Source organism: Chelonia mydas, chromosome 13 (assembly GCF_015237465.2).
Source record: "Chelonia mydas isolate rCheMyd1 chromosome 13, rCheMyd1.pri.v2, whole genome shotgun sequence".
Classification (NCBI taxonomy): Eukaryota; Metazoa; Chordata; order Testudines; family Cheloniidae; genus Chelonia; species Chelonia mydas.
In genome coordinates, this window is record NC_051253.2 from 40,197,174 (window position 1) to 40,215,939 (window position 18,766).

General features: G+C 53.7%; 1 protein-coding gene and 4 gene segments (V, D, J or C); 1 reads left to right on the forward strand and 4 right to left on the reverse strand.

Annotated features, from left to right (window-relative positions):
* Positions 1-12,479, reverse strand: part of LOC119567832 — a 50,026-nt gene extending 37,547 nt beyond the window's left edge. The window contains 4 exon segments of the C gene segment in view: positions 5,572-5,898; positions 8,108-8,422; positions 8,759-9,055; positions 12,355-12,479. Coding sequence covers positions 5,572-5,898; positions 8,108-8,422; positions 8,759-9,055; positions 12,355-12,463 — 1,048 coding nt within the window.
* Positions 1-18,766, reverse strand: part of LOC102932895 — a 489,191-nt gene that overhangs the window by 129,455 nt on the left and 340,970 nt on the right.
* LOC102940154 (immunoglobulin epsilon heavy chain-like) overlaps positions 1-18,766 on the reverse strand; it is a 1,331,510-nt gene that overhangs the window by 95,280 nt on the left and 1,217,464 nt on the right. The gene's annotated exons all lie outside the window — the stretch shown is intronic.
* The window catches only part of LOC119563587, a 797,667-nt gene that overhangs the window by 75,248 nt on the left and 703,653 nt on the right, over positions 1-18,766 (reverse strand).
* LOC119563588 overlaps positions 11,082-18,766 on the forward strand; it is a 50,562-nt gene continuing 42,877 nt past the window's right edge. The window contains 4 exon segments of the C gene segment in view: positions 11,082-11,268; positions 14,235-14,543; positions 16,047-16,373; positions 18,320-18,634. Of these exon segments, the coding sequence occupies positions 11,208-11,268; positions 14,235-14,543; positions 16,047-16,373; positions 18,320-18,634 (1,012 nt within the window).

Here is an 18,766-nt window from a genome sequence, read left to right on the forward strand (position 1 = left end):
GTAACGCGGAATGTACGTGAGACCCAGAAAGAGTCTGTTGTTGCTCAGGAAAGTGTTCCTCTAGAGCCAGCCCTAGGTGAAGAGGCCGGGTAAGGGCAGAATTTCTGTGAGGGGTGAATTGTTGCTTAGAGAAGCTCCTCGGGAAAGGAATCCTCAGGGTAATCTGTGCAAGGAGTTGGCTGTAGCTGAAGGGTGTGGAAGTGATTGAATCAAGAAAGTTTCAGGTCCTAACAGCCAGAAATTTTCTGTTGTGAATGGATCCACTGACTTTCCCTTTGAAAGATCCCGTGTGGGTAGCTTTGAGAAGGTCTCAGATGGAGGGAAAGCTGTTAAGAAAGTCGAGCAGCCCTATAACACCAAGTGGCTGTGCTTGACCAGTTTGCTGGGGAGACGAGGTTGTTGAGAGAGGAATGTCTCCGCGCTGATTCTGTAAGGGAGCCGTCTGTGCTTCAGGGTCTGAGGACAGATTTGGCTACTAATGTTTTAGAGCCGAACAATTTTATGGCCAATCAGCCAGTGAATTCTGTTAAGCAAGAGAAATCAGGGTTTGATCCTTCAGGACAAGGAGGAAAAAGAGAACTTGATTTTGCAAAGGGTAACCCTGAAAGGCCCAAACCCCAGTGGTATTGAGCCAAAGGTGGGGCATGACAAAAATGATGGTAGATGGACACTTGCAATGAATTTGTTGTTCTTGCTACTGGTAATTTTTGTAACGAATGTGTTGCTAGTACCAAGAACTGTAAAAACGTCCAGTGTGCCGAATCTTTTGGAAGAGCCCTTGAACCTGTTAAAAGAAATACATGAGAACACGCTTTATGTGAAAAGGCCTTGTGATGCCGACGGTTCACCGTTAATGCCTGGAAACGGTATTCGAACTTTTCACAGGGGAAAAGACATTCCAGACCGAATGTGCTGTACGAAAAGGTAAACTGAGGTACACTACCCTATTGCTTTCACGGCTAAATGCCACGATTCATATCCTATGGACACCACTAATATCTACATTCACTGGATATTAATTGGGTTCCAAACATTTGCCAGAATTTGGATAAATAAAGTAGCTGTTTTCTTTAGCTCTTGGCAAAATCACGTCAGACATACTGGAACCGGGCTGCAAGAGCAGAGCCAACCCACTATTGTTCAAACCACGTTTTCCCTTGAGTTTGTAAAGAGATTCAGTCAGGTCATTGAACATGACTTCGATAAACCGTTTCTGTTACACACTGGTACAGCTTCTCACCCAATACTAGCTGTAGTAAGACAGAACCAGGGATTGGGGAGCTCTTGGGATGCAGTCAGTGATGTTTGTGTCATTCCTTCCTGCATCAATTTTGCGTTGGGGATGTGACATTGTTGCCATAAGCTATCACCGTATAGATCATTGTTGCAACCACTGTTCTATATTTGCAGCAAATATTATACAAAGGTTGTGGAGTGAGGGTCTATGACGAGGTTATGATTTGCTGGTTGTGATGATCCTGTCTGTGTGTGTGTATGATGTTTGTAGTTGAAGTTATGGATATTGGCTATGGACTTGTATCTCAATGTGTTTTGATTCTAAGTAGCCTCAGTGAAGCATTTGCTCAGCTTCTTGGTTAGCCAGTGAGGTAAAACCAAAGTCCTCTGTGTCTGGCTGGTTTGGTGTGCCTTAGAAGTGGAGAAATCCCAGGCTTGGGCTGTAACTGCCCTTCTCTAAGCAATTTGGCCTTAATTGATACTCTCAGAAGTGTTCCACCAAAGGCAGCATCGTTACAAGAGGCAACATCGTTACACTCTCTTCTGTGCTAGACTCATTCATTCTTTCGTTCCTATATTCGTTCTCTCTCTCTCTCACCTTGAACAGGGTCATGGTGGCACTGTAGCACACGCTCAAGAGGAAGAGGGTGATGAAGACCGAGATGGTGGACCAGACGCCGTCTATCTCCTTGTCTCCATCCTCACTGCAAAACTCACCTGACACGATCACCTCTGTTGGGGGAGAGAAAGAGACATCAACTCCAACTCAGCCACTGTGACAGAGAGAGCTCGGACTGTGAGTCCAACACCAACCTGCCTTTCCCCTTCTCTCTCCATCCTTCCATCCCTCCACTCCTCTATCGCTGGATACATCCACCCATCCCTGACCACAAAGCATCCATCATTCCATCCCTAGACACACGCCTCCTTCCATTCATCCATCTCTAGATGTATCCATCCATCTGCCCATCCCCATTCACTCCTCCATCCATCCATGACCACAAACCACCCATCGATCCGTCCATCCATGACCACAAACCGCCCATCGATCCATCAGTCCATCCTTAGATACCTCCATCCATCCAACTATTCCTAAATACACCCCTCCAGCCATCCACTTTTAGGTACATCCATCCATCCATGACCAAAACTCATCATCCCTAGACACACCCCTCTATCCATCCATCCATCCATGATAGCAACTCCCCCATCCACCCAGCAGTCCATCCCAAAGACGCACCCCTCCATCCATCCACCCACCCCTGCCCACTGTGATGAAATGAAGGATGCAGAGCCTCCCAGGTCTCATCTCACTCGTCCCATGTGGCCGTGGCCCTACACCCTGGCACTGAAGCTTGTTGAATTTCTCTGTGCCTCACTTTCTCTGCCTGTGAAAGGAGACTCAGGATCCCTCTGAGGTGGGCGAGGTGCCGGGATGCTGCCATGGTGCAGGAGCTCCCAAAAGACCAGGATGGATGGATTTCACACGTGTGCCTCTATGACCCTGATCCCAATGTAACTATACACCCAGAAGCCACATCAGATGGAATGCAGCCACCTCTGGGCCTGTTTATACAGGGCTCTCTTGCCAACCTGGAGTTGCCTCAGCTGTGGGGATTTTGAACACTGTCGTTTTTAAGAACAGAGCCACAAGAATCTTAAGGATGGGATCTAATGTTTCTCTCTGATACATAATAGATGCTGCTCCCTGAAGCACGGTGCCCCCTACTGAGCCCCCTGCCCTAGAGATGTCTGGAGAACAGGTGCATGGATCTGTGTGGGTGCATGTTTGTCTCTCTCTGTGTTGTGTGTGTCTGTGTGTGTAGAAACAGCCCAGGTGGGAGGGTCTCTGGGTCATTCCATGTGACAGGTGTGTCCATCTGCCCTGGACTGAGCTCTCTCTCAGCCAGCCCGCACACTCTCTTTCTCTGTGTCCCCTGCACGGCCCCCAGGATAACAGCCCTACCACTGCCGCTGCAGGCTACCCACTCTTTAATGCAGGTGCGAGTTCTGTGTGCTGCACTGGTGGGTTTGAGCCCTGCGCTCGCCCATCCAGCCTTGGGGCTGATACACACATGGGGGGAAGGTGTGTGAGTGAGGGGCTGGGTAGGAGATGGGACTCATGTGGGGGGCCATAGGGGTATCTGCATCATCTGTCCCACCCCACTGTCTGGGTACACATGGGTTATAGCCTAGAGGGGATCTTGCCTCAATGAGATGCTTGGCCATCCACCGAGACACGTACTCACCCAGCCATCCCACGCTCCACCCATCCTTATCTCTAACCATTTTCTATATCTTCCGCCCATCCATATAGATCTATACCCATCCATTCTCCTACCTCCACATCCATCCATCTCCATCATCATCCCTACCCATCTATCCATTCATCCTCACCCATGTCTTCCATCCATCCACGCAACCCCATCCACTTATCTATCATCCCTTTATATATTATCCATCTCCAACCATCCATCACCATATGTCTCTATTAACACACTCAGTCGTCCATCCATCCATTGCCACATTCACCCATCCATTCATCCTGGTCTATCTGTCACTCACCATCTGTACCAGCCCATCCATCCGTCTGTCCATCACCATCCATCCGCATCGGTACTGATCCATTACCATATGCACCCACCTACCCATTCATTTATACATCCATCCATCCCCACCTATCCCCATCTCTAGCCTTCCATCTATCGCAGTCCATCTACGGCCATCCATTTATCCATCCCTTCATCCTTCAGAAGGGGTACCCCTCCTACCTTCACCATAGATTTATCCATCAATCCCCATCCACTTATCCATTGGCACCCCACCCGTGAACCATCCACCCATGATTCCCGCAGTGCAGCGCAGTCTAGTGGGACTGGGTGAGACTCTGAGAACACCTGGGTTCTGTTTCTAGCTCAGTAACAGACGTGACCTTGGGCAGGTCGCTTCCCCTCTTGGTGTCTCTGTCTCTTCTCCCTCCTTCTGTATTTAGGTGTGAGCCCTTTGACAGAGGGACTGTCTCCCACTGTGTCTGTGCCATACCCAGCCCAACAGGGCCCTCTCTGAGTTGGGGGTGGAAGTGCTACTTTAATCCAAATAATAATCTCTCTCTCTCCTTCTCTCTGTGATATCTGTTGGTCTATTAGTCCTTCCCTCTGAAGTATGTATGTACGTATCCATCTAACCATCTCTCTGAACACCGGGCCTTCCAATTGACCTGGGCTTCGATATGGGCTCTGTAGTATGTGTGTGTGTAACTGTCCATCTACCCCCCTCTCCATCACTGCTTCAGTGTTGTTTTTGTATCCATGTAGCTACCCATCCTTCCTTCCTATGGCACCATTCCATCCTTCCTTCCATGGCCTTTACCCATGGATCTACCCATCCATCCATGGTGTATATGTATCCACCCATTCAGGATCTGGGAATTGGCATCCCCAGACTTGTAGCATCTCGACTTCTCCCAGTCTGCTACCTGGGACCTCGTCCACCTTGGGCGACCCGCAGATTTCACCCAGTGACACCACAACAAGGAGACCTGGGGGTGAGCTCAGACTCGTTCTGTTTATTCACTTGTTGTCATTGCGGGCACAGAGATTATTTACAGGAAGCTGTACTGGACAATACTAGCAGTGGGGCTGGGAGGAGACGTCTTCATTTACCGGAGACTTTGCTGATGCTGCGTTGGATGAACTTAATCTGCAGGGCTTCGTGGATGACCATGCAGGTGTAGGTGTCCCCGCTGTTCCAGCTGGCCTTGCTGACTTTCAGCTTGCTGTAGAGGAAGAAGTTCGAGTGGCCGGCTCTGTCCTTGATGGGCTGGGTGGTGAAGTATTCCATGCTCTCGTTGGCTTTGTGGTTCTTCATCCACTGCACCGAGATGTCCTCGGGGAAGAAGCCCCGCACCAGGCAGGTGAGGCTGATGGAGTCTTCGGAGCTGCTCAGCTCATCGTTGTGGGGGTGCAGGAGGTAGATGCCTGGGCCAGAGCGCCTGCCTTCGGTGCGTGGGGACGGAGGACACAGGGGAGCCATGCACATCACTCAGCTGGGGCCACGCGGGGAGAAGGAATGTGCGTGTGTGTGTGTGGGTGTGGGTGTGGGGATAGAAACATCCCCTCTCTCCTCCAGGATGGAGGGGCTGGGGACTGGGAGCTGGTAATCCTGGAGAGCAGGATGGGGGATAGGATGGTCTCCATCTCACGTGGGGATGCAAAGGGACCCAAGGCCAGGATCCCAGGTTGTTGGGGGTTGGGGCTTCCCCTTAAGGAGCATCCCTCCCTGCTGGGGGTGGGGATAGGGGAGTCTCTCCCCTTAGGGACCCTGCTCTCCTCCTACCTGGCTTCTTGGAGATGGATTTGATGAGGGGCGAGGGCAGCTCTGAGTGCTCCACTTTGCAGGTGAAGGTCTCTCCGGCATCCCAGTCGCGGGTGAGGATGGGCATGGAGCTGGAGGCGGTGAAGGTGCCGTTGAACTGCTCACCGAGGTCCAGGCGATCAGGGCTAATGGACTCTGGCTTCTCCCGGGACCAGACCACCCGGAGGCTGGAGTTGCTAGGCAGGTTGACCACCAGGCAGGTGAGCATGGGGCTCTGGGCCACATACAGGGCGGCGGGAGACGGGGGCACCAGGAAGACCTGGATGTTGCTGGGAGATGTTGTTTCTTCTGGGGATGGGAGAGCCCAGGTCAGCAGGTAGCCCTGGGTTCCCCTGCCCAAGCCCATCCCAGTCTCCCCTGCACTGCTCTCCCCCCTCGAGCCCAGCCCGGCATCCACCTCCCCAGAGGCGGATTTCCAGTAAAACACAGAGTGCCCTGGCACAGGGCCCCCCAACAACAGAGGGCCCCAGGGCAGGGCAGCTGAGAGGGCAGAAGCTTGGTCCTGCCCAGTGGGAGATTTAGAGTTAGTGGGGCCCTGGGTTCAGTTTCATTTTTGGGGCCCCTCCTTGGGACCCAGCCAAGAAAAAGATCGTTCTCTCTTATCCCCCCCGCCCCCATTTCTCTCTCTTGTTTTCTTCATCCTCCTCCTGTAAGTAACAGCAAGTAAATGAAAATAAAGGGAGGTACCTTGACTGTTGTTGTCGTCAAACTTATTTTTCCACAGACCACTTGAAAATCCCTGGGGGTCTCGGCGGACACGTAATGATCTTTCCAAATATTGCGTGTACCGTTCGCTAATGATTGTAAAGCGCTTCGGATAAGAGCCCTTTGTAAAAAAATGTAAGAAAAGGTGGGGTGAGGGGTGTGGCCAGGAGTTAGGGTGCGGGAGGGGGCTCAGGCAGGGGGTGCAGGGTCTGGGAGGGGGCTCAGGGCTGGGGCAGGAGGTCGAGGTGTGGAGTGCTTAGCTGGGGCAGCTCTGTTTGGTGCGAGGGGTGCAGGTGGGGATGTGGGGGGGTGCAGGAATCAGGGAGGGCGGGGGGTTTGAGGGGTGTGAGGGGGTGCAGGAGTCAGGGCAGGGGGCTAGGGTTGGGGGGGTGCTCCCAGCCCCCTGCCCCGAGCAGCTCACAACAAGGGGCGGAGGGGGTGGCGTCTGTAGGGGGAGGGCCTGGGCCCTGCCTTTGCTCTGTCCCTCTTCCCCGGCGCCCTGCGGCCCCACTGCTCCCCCTCCCTTCAGGAGCGCTGCCCCACTCCTCCCCCTCCCTTCAGGAGCGCAGGCCAACAGCTGTTCGGCGTCGGGGGAGGGGCAGGGAACAGGTGCGGGAGGGGGAGCTTGGCTGCCGGTGGGGGCGGAGCCTGCAGCAGGAGCCCCTGGAGCCAGCAGGAGCAGACGCAGATTTACAGTAAAACACAGGGGTCCCCACACTCCCCCTACACATACCCCTGCCCCCCAGCCCCTTGCCATGAGCCGCTCAGGGCAGGGGGCTGGGGTGACTTAGGGCAGGGGGCTGGGAGCACCCCGAAGACCGCTGCCCTGACTCCTGCACCCCCCCATCCTCACCGCCACCCTGAGCACCAGACAGGAGTTCTTGCACCCCCCACATTCCCCCCTCCACCCCTTGCACCAAATGGAGGTGCCCCAGGTAAGCGCTCTGCACCCCAACCTCCTGCCCCAGCCCTGAGCCCCCTCCCACACCCTAACTCCCCCCCAGACCCCGCACCCCCAGTACTGTCTCCTCCTCCCCCCACACCTAAAGCCCCCTGCTCCCCCTGACGCCTGCACCTCCTCACACCCCACCTGCACCCCTCACACCATACAGGAGCTGCCCCAGGGAAGTGCTCCACACCCCAATCCCCTGCCCCAGCCCTGAGCCCCTCCCTCCCCCTAACTCCTGGCCAGACCGTGCACCCCAAGCCCCAGCCTGCTCGTGCACCCTAACTCCCTCCGAGACACTGCACCCCCCACCCTGAGCCCCCTCCTGCCCCCAACTCCCTCCCAGACCCTGCACCCCCTGCCTGAGCCCCCTCCCGCACCCCAACTCCCTCCCAGACCCCGCACCCCCCCACCCTGAGCCCCGTCCTACACCCTAACTCCTGGCCACACCCCTCACCCCACTTTTTCTTACATTTTTTTACAAAGGGCTCTTATCCGAAGCGCTTTACAATCGTTAGCGAACGGTACACGCGATATTTGGAAAGATCATTACGTGTCCACCGAGACCCCCAGCGATTTTCAAGTGGTCTGTGGGAAAATAAGTTTGACGACAACAACAGTCAAGGTACCTCCCTTTATTTTCATTTACTTGCTATTACTTACAGGAGGAGGAGGAAGAAAACAAGAATGAAGAAATGGGGGCGGGGGGATAAGAGAGAATGATCTTCTTCTTGGCTGGGTCCCAAGGGGGGGCCCAAAAGATGACGCTGATCAGAGGGGCCCACTCCCTCTACATCCGCCACTGCCCCATCTCTTCCGAGGCAGCCTAGTGCGGGTGACCGTCACCTTCGCACTTGCGGGCATGGTCCTGCTTTGTGGTATTGGTGCCCGGGTGCTCCACGTGGCAGGTGTACGTCTTGCCCTTCAGCCACTCGTCCTGGGAGACACCGGCGTTCCTGCGGGTGCTGAAGGTGTGGCCGTCGGCGTCCTTCTTGGCAGGGTCGGTGTGAACAGGAAGATCCCCGGGCTGGCCGTCCACCAGCCATTTCACCTTCAAATTATTGGGGTAGAAGCCGGAGATGAGGCACACCAGCTGCACGGTGCCTGGCTTGGCGGTACAGGAGTGGAGGACTTCCACCTTGGGTTCAGAGTACGGGCCCTCTGGGAGAAGGGTGGCAGGGGTTAGTTGTTGTACAGACCCCTGCTGAGCCCCCCTGCCTTGCTCCCCGCAGCACGGCACCCCCGACGGAGCCCCCTGCTCCCCGCAGCACGGCGCCCCCGACGGAGCCCTCTGCCCCTTTCCCTGCACTGCAGCACCCATCACTTCTCTCGGCATGGTGTCTCTCTCTCCGTCCATCCACCCACCACAGCAACTCCCTCGGCTCACAGCGCCGGCAGGCTCCCATCCTCTCTCCCTGCAGCAGTCACCAGATCAGGGACCTGAGAGAGCCCCAACCCCTCCCGTTCCCCCCCCGGGCTGCGCTGCGCCGTCCCTACTTGGGATTTCCTTGGAGATGCTGGAGCTGGTGGGCTGGTGTTGTACGTTGCAGCTATAGGTGTTACACTCCCAGCTGCTGGACGGGACGGTGACCTGGCTGCTGAGCGTGTAGAGGCCGCTGGAAGGTTGCAGCAGGGAGGGATAAGTCTTCACGCCTGAGGAGTTGACGTTTGGGCTCCACGTCACGGTGATCGGCTCAGGGAAGTATCCTTTGGCCAGGCAGCCGAAGGTGACCTGGGGGGTGTCGTCGCCGGTGCAGGAGGTCAGGGGGAAGACAGACGGGGCCGTGCGGCTAGCTGCAAAGGGAGAGAGAGCGAGGCCATGAGACGCAGCCCCTACCCAGCTCCATGCAGCACGGGGGCCCTAGCGTGGCACTGGGCCCAGCACTCAATGCCGGGGGAGAGCGTCCCCTAACGGAGCCCCACTCTGCTCCATTCAGCACAGCAGACAGCTTGTGGTGAGACTGTTGCAAGGTCTTGTTACTGTCTGTGTGTAAGTGGGTGCCTGAGAGAGGCTGCCCCCCATCTTCCAGGTTGTGTCACAGAGTGACCAGGATCAGGGCCCCCAAATCACTTTGTGCTAAACAGACCCTGTCTGTGATCGGGGGCCCCATTACACGGCTGCTGCAGAGAGACACAATGACAGACAGTCCCTACCCCAAAGAACTTACCGGCCAAATAGGCAAGGTAAAGGAAGGGTCAGAGGGGAAACTGAGGCAGAGGGCGAGGAAGGGACCTGGTTACAGCAGGTCAGTGGCACAGCCGGGTACAAAACCCAGGAATTAGGTGCCGAAGTGCTCAAGAGGCAGAGAAATTCTCCTTGGAGAAATCACAGCGTCTGCATCTAGAAAACAACCCAAGTTTTTGACCAAGGAACTGAAATTGGGGGACACTTCTGGGCTCTCGGAAGAAGTGTGGTACCAGAAACGTTTGGGTCTTCCGGTCTCCAGCTGGAGACATGCAGATGTTAGACCAGCAATTTTAGCTTGGGTACGAATATTAAATGTTATATTCTCACTAGGCTCCTGGGTTCATTGCTAACATCATCAGTCCCTAGTGGCCAATTAGCAATTCTGTCACTCAAACACACGTTATTAGAGTCCTGGGAACTCACTTGAGACACTGATAGGAAAGACTGGGACTGTCCAAATCAACCCGGGACATTTGGGCCCTTTGGGTTAGAGTTTGGGTTATCATTATACATAGGGGAGGAGGATTAAGGGTTAGGGTTAGGTGCTGGGGTTAAGGGCTAGAGGTTGCTGTGGTAGAATTAAGGGTGATGGTTTAATGGTGGGTCAAATATATTTCCACTCTCAAGTTCAATTTTTGACATGTTGTGACTGGATTTCTAGCCAATTTTGCAGCCATTGATCCATCAGATTCCTACCGGTTCTGCTGCCATTTCGCAGAGGGAGTTAGTGAGACTCTGGGGTCCTATCCCAAGGGGCAGTTTGCCACGATGACTCATAATTCTGATGCTGGGATGCTTGATACCCAACTGGAGACATGGAAACCCTAGTGCTCAGAGGGTGAAGGTGGGGAGGTTAGGGTTAGAGCTGGGGTTATGGTTAGGGGTATAATGGGTCGTTAGTACTTGTATCACAGTGTCATACTAGAAAACCTAATCTAGGATCAGGGACCCATCGCGCCAGGAGCTTTACAGAGAAATAAGGATGAGGACTTTACTGATCCCAGGACCATTGCAGCCTAAGCAATCTAAAGTCAGGGTTGGGGGAATCAGGTTGGGATGTTAGGGTTTGGGGTTGGGTTTGACGAGGGGATCAGAGTTGGGGAGTAGGGGCTAGAGAGCCGGGGTTCAGGATGAGGATAGGACTATAGGATTAGGGTGTTGGGGTTAAGGAGTTGGTGCATCTGTCCACTGGAGTTAGGATCCTGGTTAGGGAGTTAGGACAGAGTTGGGGGTCTAAGTAGTTGGGTTTAAGGTTTGGTTTAGGGTCAGAGTTCTGGGCTTAGAGTAAAAAACCTTCCCTCCCCCAAACTCAGTAGTCGACTGGTTATCACGCCCCCTTGCTCATGACCTTTCTAGCCAGATTCCCACTCAAGAAACACCCATATTCTAACCAATTTGGATGAAGATTTTGCTGGACACTTTCCTAAAATCTACAGGAGAAATCTCCCAAGAATTCCAGCGGCCTCACTTTCTATATGTCCAAACTTGAGGCGCCTTGGGGAGCAGTTACCGGGGTCTGCATCTCCAGTGGGCTTTAGCTGGAGACATCAGAGCTCGTCCCCCCTGGAAAGGAAGCCCAACGCGTCTCCAGCTGAGTGCGCCGCAAAAACGGAGCCAGCTCAACTCAAAGGCCAAATTAGGAACCTGAACTCTGAGCTGTTGCCCGAAGAGGGGCTGCCAGTTACGTCCAGCCCCAGGCAGCCAAGCTGACATCTAGCTGTGCTGGGAACTCCCCACGCTCGGCTCTCAGCATGGAGCATGAGCACAGAGCTGGTGGAGGGAGGCTGGGACCGCTCAGAGAGACGTGTTCCCGCACTCGGTGAGTTGAGGGTTTTACCTCTGACGAGGGACATGCAAAGGGAAATTTATGCCTCAGTTTAGAAAGTTTTTGGTTGCAAATATTTGCGACTGGGCTAAAGAGAGGAGACAGCAAAAGCCCCTTAGAAACAACTCAGCTGTTCCCCCAAACCTCTAGTTTCAACCCCGCAACCCTAAGCGCCCCACGTCTGCGTATCGCCTTGAGTCCTGACCCCCAGCCTCCTGCTAGCCCAGCCCTGGGCTCCCCTGAGACCTGCTGGTCCCCTCAGTCCCAACACGCAGCCCCTTGATATCTCAGCCCTGCCCCCCCCAGCTCTCCTGGTGCTCCCTCACTCCCAACCCACAGCTCCTGCTAGCCCCGCTCTGCCCCACTGCCCTGCCGGTGCTCCTCACTCCTGACCCGCAGCCCCCTGCTATCGCAGCCCTGGCTCCCCCCAGCCCTGCTGGTGCCCCTATCTCCCAAACTGTAGCCCCTATTAGCCCCCAGCTCTGCTGATGCCCCTCACTCCCGATTTGCAGCACCTGCTAGACCAGCCCTGGCCTCCCCCCAACTCTTCCAGTGCCCCTCACTCCTGACCTGCAGCCCCTGCTAGCCCAGCCCTGCCCCCCTCCCCCAGCCCTGCCGGTGCCACTCACTCCCGACCCGCAGCCCCGGCTAGCCCAGCCCTACCCCCCAGCCGTCCATGTGCCCCTCAATCCCGACCCACAGCCTCCTGCTAGCCCAGCCCTGGCTCCCGCCCACCCCTGGCTCCCACCCATCTCTGCGGGTGCCCTTCACACCTGACCAGCAGCACCTTCTAGCCCAGCTCTGGGCTCCCCCACCCAGCTCTGCCTGTGCTCCTCACTCCCGACCCGCAGCCCCTGCTAGCCCAGCCCTGGGCTCGCTTCCTACAGTTCTTTCAAAACTGTTATCCCAGCTTATAGGTGGAGTGTGAGAGAAGCACCTCTGTTCCCCTGTCTCTGCGGGGGGGGTGGGGGGCACAGTCTGGCCTCCCCAGCTTATCCCCATTTATCTCTGATAGGGTTAAAACACCCTCTGCACTCATGTGAGAAGCCAATAACAGCCACTTTCCTGTAATTCACTCACCATGTTGGGTCGTGGTCCGGCACTGTAGACCGGGGGGTTCTGTCCGGGAGTCCAGCTCTGCTCTGTGTCTGTCGCGTAGCTCTTCTGAGGTATCTTTGCTGTCAGACATCCCCTCTCCTCCCCCCCAGAGGGTAGTCAAGATAATTATAGATTGAAAACAAGAGATGATGCCCACTGGGGAGCTTTCACTGTTACAGCTGGTGAGAAGGTGTGAAAATAGGACAGGTGGGTGAGCCCAGGGGGCTAAAACCGGGGTGAAAAAACAACCTCATTGTGACTTTCACTTGTGGAAACTTCCCCTTTTCAGTCCATGTCGTTTGTTTGTTTGTTGGTCGGTTTTCCCCAGAGATTCAGCCAGGAAGGTCCCAAAGCTCAGAAGAGATTGAGGCCTCCTGGGGGCTCTTTTTGAGAACCTGCCATGTGGGAGGGTAGAGAAGGAGACTTTATGGCTGTCCTGAAACTGGGGATAGAACCCAGGAGTCCTGGCTCCCAGCCCCCCCACTCTAATGTAGGAGATCCGTGTCCACTCCTAGAACTGGGGACAGATCCTAGGAGGTGACATTTCAGCCCCACCTGCACTAACCTTTTAAAGACCAGAGAAAGAACCCAGGAGTCCTGACTCTTAACCACCCAGGATGGATAGATTGATAGTGGGTGTGTTCGGGGATAGATAGATGTCCTGTACCTAGGTGCACACAAGTATCATGTCTCCTTCTAGCCATTTTTCTTTCTTTTAACATCTCCTGGCACTTTGTCTTTATTACACAAAGGGTCTCTTCTGGTCCTTGCTCCTGTGAAGGTGGTGAGAAGTAGTTGGGTAGTTCCTCGCACCATGACTGGTGGTGGAATGTCCACTGCAATTTGACCTGTTTAAACTCATCAATTGGTGGAGTTTCAGGGCAGAAGAAGGGATAACCAGGATCGGCACGTCCCCCAGCGATCCCTGGCCCAAGCCCCCAGCTTCTGGTCAAGCAGAACAGTTAGAAAGAGAGGCCAAAGCTGGCTTTAAGGACTCCGTGTCATGGAGAGTCCACCAGAATCCAGAAATAAGGACTGCAACCCCCAAAATACTGTAAAATTGGGAAAGCCAGCTGGGAGTGAATATTTCATCCTCAGTGAATTTCCCCTGGACCTGTCAGTGTCCCGGAGAGGCAGATTGGAGAGCCCAGAATCCGAGGTGTATGGTTTGAAAGATCTGTTTGCACAGAAGGGCAAGGACCGGAGGAGAAAGCGCGCGTGTTGAGTTATCTCATCCATCCATGACTCCTGGAGGGCTCTTCCCTAGCTTTAACAAACGGTCTTGTCATCAGACAGAGGAAGGGGCTTAGGGAGCTGGCTTCGGTTCCCAGATCTCCCACAGACTCCCCCTGTCACCTTGGGGAAGCCACGTCATCTCTCCAGGCCTCAGTTTCCCCATCTGTTCAAGAACAGTACTGATGCTCGCTTCACACTGGAGAGCTGAGGAGGGCTGGACTCACATTGTGAGGCGTGTGGGGAATATTTCTGCCTTCTAAAGGACCAGAGTCTCCTCTCAGCATCACTTGCACAAAACCATAGCTAGTCCTCTGGAGTTGCTCCAGGTTTACACTGGAACAGCCGAGGTCAGAATCCCATTTCACGTGTTTTTCGTCCATCGCTCGGACACCACTTCACAATGGAAAGTTAAAGGGCGAGAGAAGGTCTGCGACAGGCCCACGGTCCCACAGCAGCTGGGAATAGAACCTAAGAGTCCTGACTCCTTTCCCAGTGAATTGGCCACTGGGCCAGGCAGCCATCAGGCCACAGAGGGAGGTGGACGGACGGATGTAGGTAGATCAGTGGCCTGGTTTTCAGAGTTCCCCCTTTTGATGGTTTCTCTCATATTCTCTTTCTTTTTCCAGCGACCCCCACAACCCCCTCCGTCTTCCCCCTGGTTCCCTGCTGCAGCAAGACCGGCAATGCGCCCCCGGACACCAGCTTGGCCTGCCTCGTAACTGGCTATTTGCCATCACCAGTGGACATCAAGTGGAATTCTGGCCAAGTGACCAAGGGGGTCAAAACTTTCCCAGAGGTGACGATGAGCAATGGGCTCCACACCCAGAGCAGCCTGCTGATCCCCTCTGACAGTTCCCGGCAGGGCGACCCCTACCAGTGCGACGTGACGCACCAAGGCACAGCAAAGACAGTGTCCGGGAAGTTCCCTCAGGAATGTAAGACATGCGGCGGGGGGAGGAGGGGGCAGCCAGGCTGAGATTTTCAAAGCGTCTAGAGGGTCTGGGAGCCAGTTAATCTTAATCCATGTCCCGTAGGTGCCTTTGGAAAAATCTCACCCTGAAAGAGTGGGGAAAGTTTGGCCCCGTGTTGGAACAGACTGAGCCCTGGTGCTTTGTCATTGCAGAACTCCCGCCCCCAGCGCCCCTCTCCATGGACCCCTGAATGAGGCAAACCTCAGGGTGAAATGCACCCCTGGGCAGAGACCTATGTTCCACTAAAGGGGAGGTTTTTCAGCCCTGCCTAAAATATTTAGGCACCCGGTTCCCCTGGGCACTTGGCATGTAAATCCCTGAGGCATCTTGGGAAATCTTAGACACGCAGCTGGTCTGAAATGGCACCTAAGCCTCATGCTGCCCTTCTGTACAGGGGAAATCTTCGGCTCACTGCCTTACTCCCTCACCCTCACCCAAACCCAGACGCAGACCCAGACTCCTCCCACCGGGGGGGTAGAACAAAGCCCATTTGCTGCTTCAGTCCAAAGGCCAGGTTTGTTCACACACAAGGACTCAAAGCAAAACCAGTGCAACTCAGAGCACAGGCTCCCAGCCACCCGGGGCCCCCCCAGCGTTCAGCCGGCTGGATGGGGAGCGCACCCCCCCTTTCCCACTAGGTCCCCTTTCCCGCATGGTTCTTAGCCCTCCTGCCTGGTCCGCATCTAGAGATTTCCCGCTCGGGTGCTTTCCTCAGCACTGAGCCAGAAGCTTTCCCTTCTATAGACTGCAGCAAGCAGCCCCATGAAACTCCAATTCCCAGCAACCACTGGCCCTAACGGGGCTACACCCCCTTACAAGCTAGCACTCGCTTACACCTCTTTGTCATGGAGCTGTGTGTGATTCTTGCACTCCGGCTGTTCTCGGGCATCTTTTGAAATGGATACAACCCCAGAGCAGCAAACGTAGGCATTCTGGGCTCAGAACTTGAACGGGTGTAAATCGACTGATCTCCACGGAAGGCAGTGGCCCTGTGCCGAGTTACATCAGCTGAGGATTTGACCCTTTTTCAGTAGTCAGACACAGTCAGTCCTCTCCCAGGTTTTCTTCTGATGCCATGTCATGCTCTACAGCACCACAGTCCCCCTTAAACGGGGGACATTAATTGAGGAAAAGAAGTTCAAAGAAACACAGCTCAAGTTCCAGCTTTGTCCCTGCTGTTTACCAGGGAGAACACACTCCATGCAGCATGTACGGAAAGAATGCATGGAGGCATTCAATATTTGCCTAAATGATTTAAGGGCCCTGTTCCCATTTGTTTTAATCCCTTACGTGGCTGTGAAGTTAATCCCTAGAGGCTGAATAAAGTACACAGTGTAAATACAGCACAACAAGGTCGGGTTTTTGCCAGTGCCGGGAGGACTGTAGAGTTAGCACTCTCTCAGGAAGGGGAGTGGGGATCTACGGAGAATGACACTGGACTGTGTTTTCCCCTCTCTCTGCTCTCAGTGTGTGGTTCCGCAATGCCACCCCAGGTTCACCTCCTGGTCCCCACCTGCGAGGACAGCACCACGGAGAGCCAGCTGGAGCTGGTTTGCCTCCTCCTGAGCTTCGGACCCGGGAAAGCCGACGTGAAATGGCTGGTGAATGGAAAGGAGAGGAGCCCCCCCACCCCGGCCTTTTCCTCTGCAATGGGCACAGATGGCTCCTACATGGGGCAGAGTCGCATGACCGTCACCAGGCAGAGCTGGGAGACGGGGGACGTCTACACCTGTCAAGTGACCCACCCAGCAGTGGGAACAGAGCTCTCCATGCACAACGCCAGCAAGTGCTTGGGTGAGGGGCTACGCCCGTGCATGGTGGGGAGGTGGGGTGGAGAGTTACTCAGAAACCAGCCCTGCCTAAGGGTAGGTGGGACTGCACCTAGACCCCAGTGTGATGGGAGACATAGGAGTACCATAGAGAAATTGATACTGTAGGTGGATGGGAAGAGAAAGAGATATAATGGGGGGATGGATGGATGGATGGGATGGATACTACCAGTGTTCTGATGGGGATGGATGGATGGATAGATTAGATTAGATTAGATTTTGATAGTCTTTTTCTGCCTTTCCACATTATTTATGCTGGTCAATGAGATCTCTTTGAATTTCTCAGCCTGCCTCAGAAGTTCACTTGACGCAGCCATCTACTTAACCAAACCCTCCTATGAAGACGTCATCAAAAATTCTGGTCATGTTACCTGTTTAGTTTTGGGTTATGACTTAGCAGCCAGCAGAATCGCATGGAAAGTGGATGGGCAAGTCAGCTCTGCGGCAAAGACAGAAACTCTCAAGAAGAACAGCAACGGGACCACCAGCCTTGTCAGTTCTCACCCTGTGTTACTGGCCCAATGGGGACAAGGCACCATATTTACCTGCAAAGTGACCACACTCTGTTCTGGAGAACTAATCCAGGACATAACCATGAGCAATACAGGTGAGTAGCCTTGGCATGTCAAAGGGAAAGGCAAACTCCAGTCATTGTTAATTGGGATTAGAGGGTGAAACTCACCCCACACAAGTCCTAGGAAGCCTTGAAGTCCCAGTTAAACCCCCCAAATAACTCTTTAGCAGAGCCGAGGCCCTCAGCACAGGGGTGTATTTCAGCCGTAATTAATATTTGCCCTGTGAACCTCTCATTCAGGGGATCACCATTAATATCCAGTTTAGAGGTTTTCCCCGTACTCACTTTCTTCTTATCATTGAATGCCAGCTCCTCTAAGAATTTCACTCCCTTGGCTCCCTGGGATCCGGGGATGTGGCCTGTGAGGGACTTAGTGTCCTATTTGTGACTCTGGTCTGATGTGCATTTGTACTTCTTATCTCTGGAAATCAGGCTGGTGCTTGTTATCTGGCATTCGGCCTTTCAGGGATATTTCTTGTGAGACTCTCTAAGAGTGTCCAGTGGAGTTAGGTTCCCAAATCCCATTGAAATACCCAAGGTGTCCAAGTCCCTTAGCCAGCCTTTGAAAATCTCGATTGTGTTGAATTTTGCTGTGTGAGCGTTTGAAGGAGGGCAGAGGCTCCATCTGAGTGAACAAATGGGTTGGTGACCCAATGTCATGATGATGCATGGCGGAGACTTGGGGTGAAGAGGAGATAATGTGGTTCAAGGCTTGGGGTGAGGGTTCAGGTTTGGGACGCAGGACTAGCTGAAAGTCCCTTGCCCATCTGCATTACGGTAAAACCAAGATGAGGATAACGATCAGGATGATGATCTCGAAGGAGATGATGAAGATGATGTCGATGACAATGAAGAAGGAAATGAAGATGCTGAAGGAGAAAAAGAGAAAGAATGTTAGAATGCTGAAGAAGATGATGAAGATAAAGAGGAAGAGGATGATGATGAAGATTTTGATCTAAAAAAGAGGACGATAAAGAGGAAGGAAGTAATTATGAAGACAAGGGAGGTGAAGAAAATGAATATGATGATGGTGATGAAGATGAAGATAATGATGTGAAGTTGTTGCCTTTTAAGGTTGAAGTTCACTGTACATTCTGCGGGGAAGGCTTTGGAGTTCAGTTGAGTCTTTGGGGGATGGTCCATTTGAGTCTTTGAGTTTCAAGGGAGATGATGCTCAATGGTTGGCTTTTTGTTTTGCCTGGTCTAGTTTCACACATACTCTGAACAACTGCCCTCCCTGGCCCCTTCACACAGTGATAGCTGCTGGATCTAAGTCCGTAACTTAGACATGCAAACCAAGTCTTATTTTTCTCTTGCCCCTCTTCCTTTTCATTTAGGCATCAGTAAGAAGGAGCCCACAGTCACCGTCTCCCGAGCCTACCACGAAGACATCTCTGGGAACAGTGTCTCCTTTACTCTCATCTGCGAAGCTAGTGGCTTTTACCCTGAAGAGATCAGCATGTCATGGTTGAAGAATAACTCCCCGGAACTCAAGTCCAGTTACAACAATGGCCCTGTGTCAGGAAATGGCACTTTCTCTGCCTACAGCGTCCTGAAGGTTGAGCAAAGTCAAAGAGAAGGAAATTACGCCTGCGTGGTGCATCACCCGGCCATGGAAGAGCCCAAGAGGGTTGTGGAAAAGGTGTCCCTCGGTAAGTGGATTCTCAGAGGCAGGTATTAATTTGGGGATGTTCACATGTGTTCTTATCCCGTCCAGCCAATGGCATGAACAACCGCGTGACTCCATGTGAGCCCTCATGGGAGGGGTGGCAATGAAGGATTTC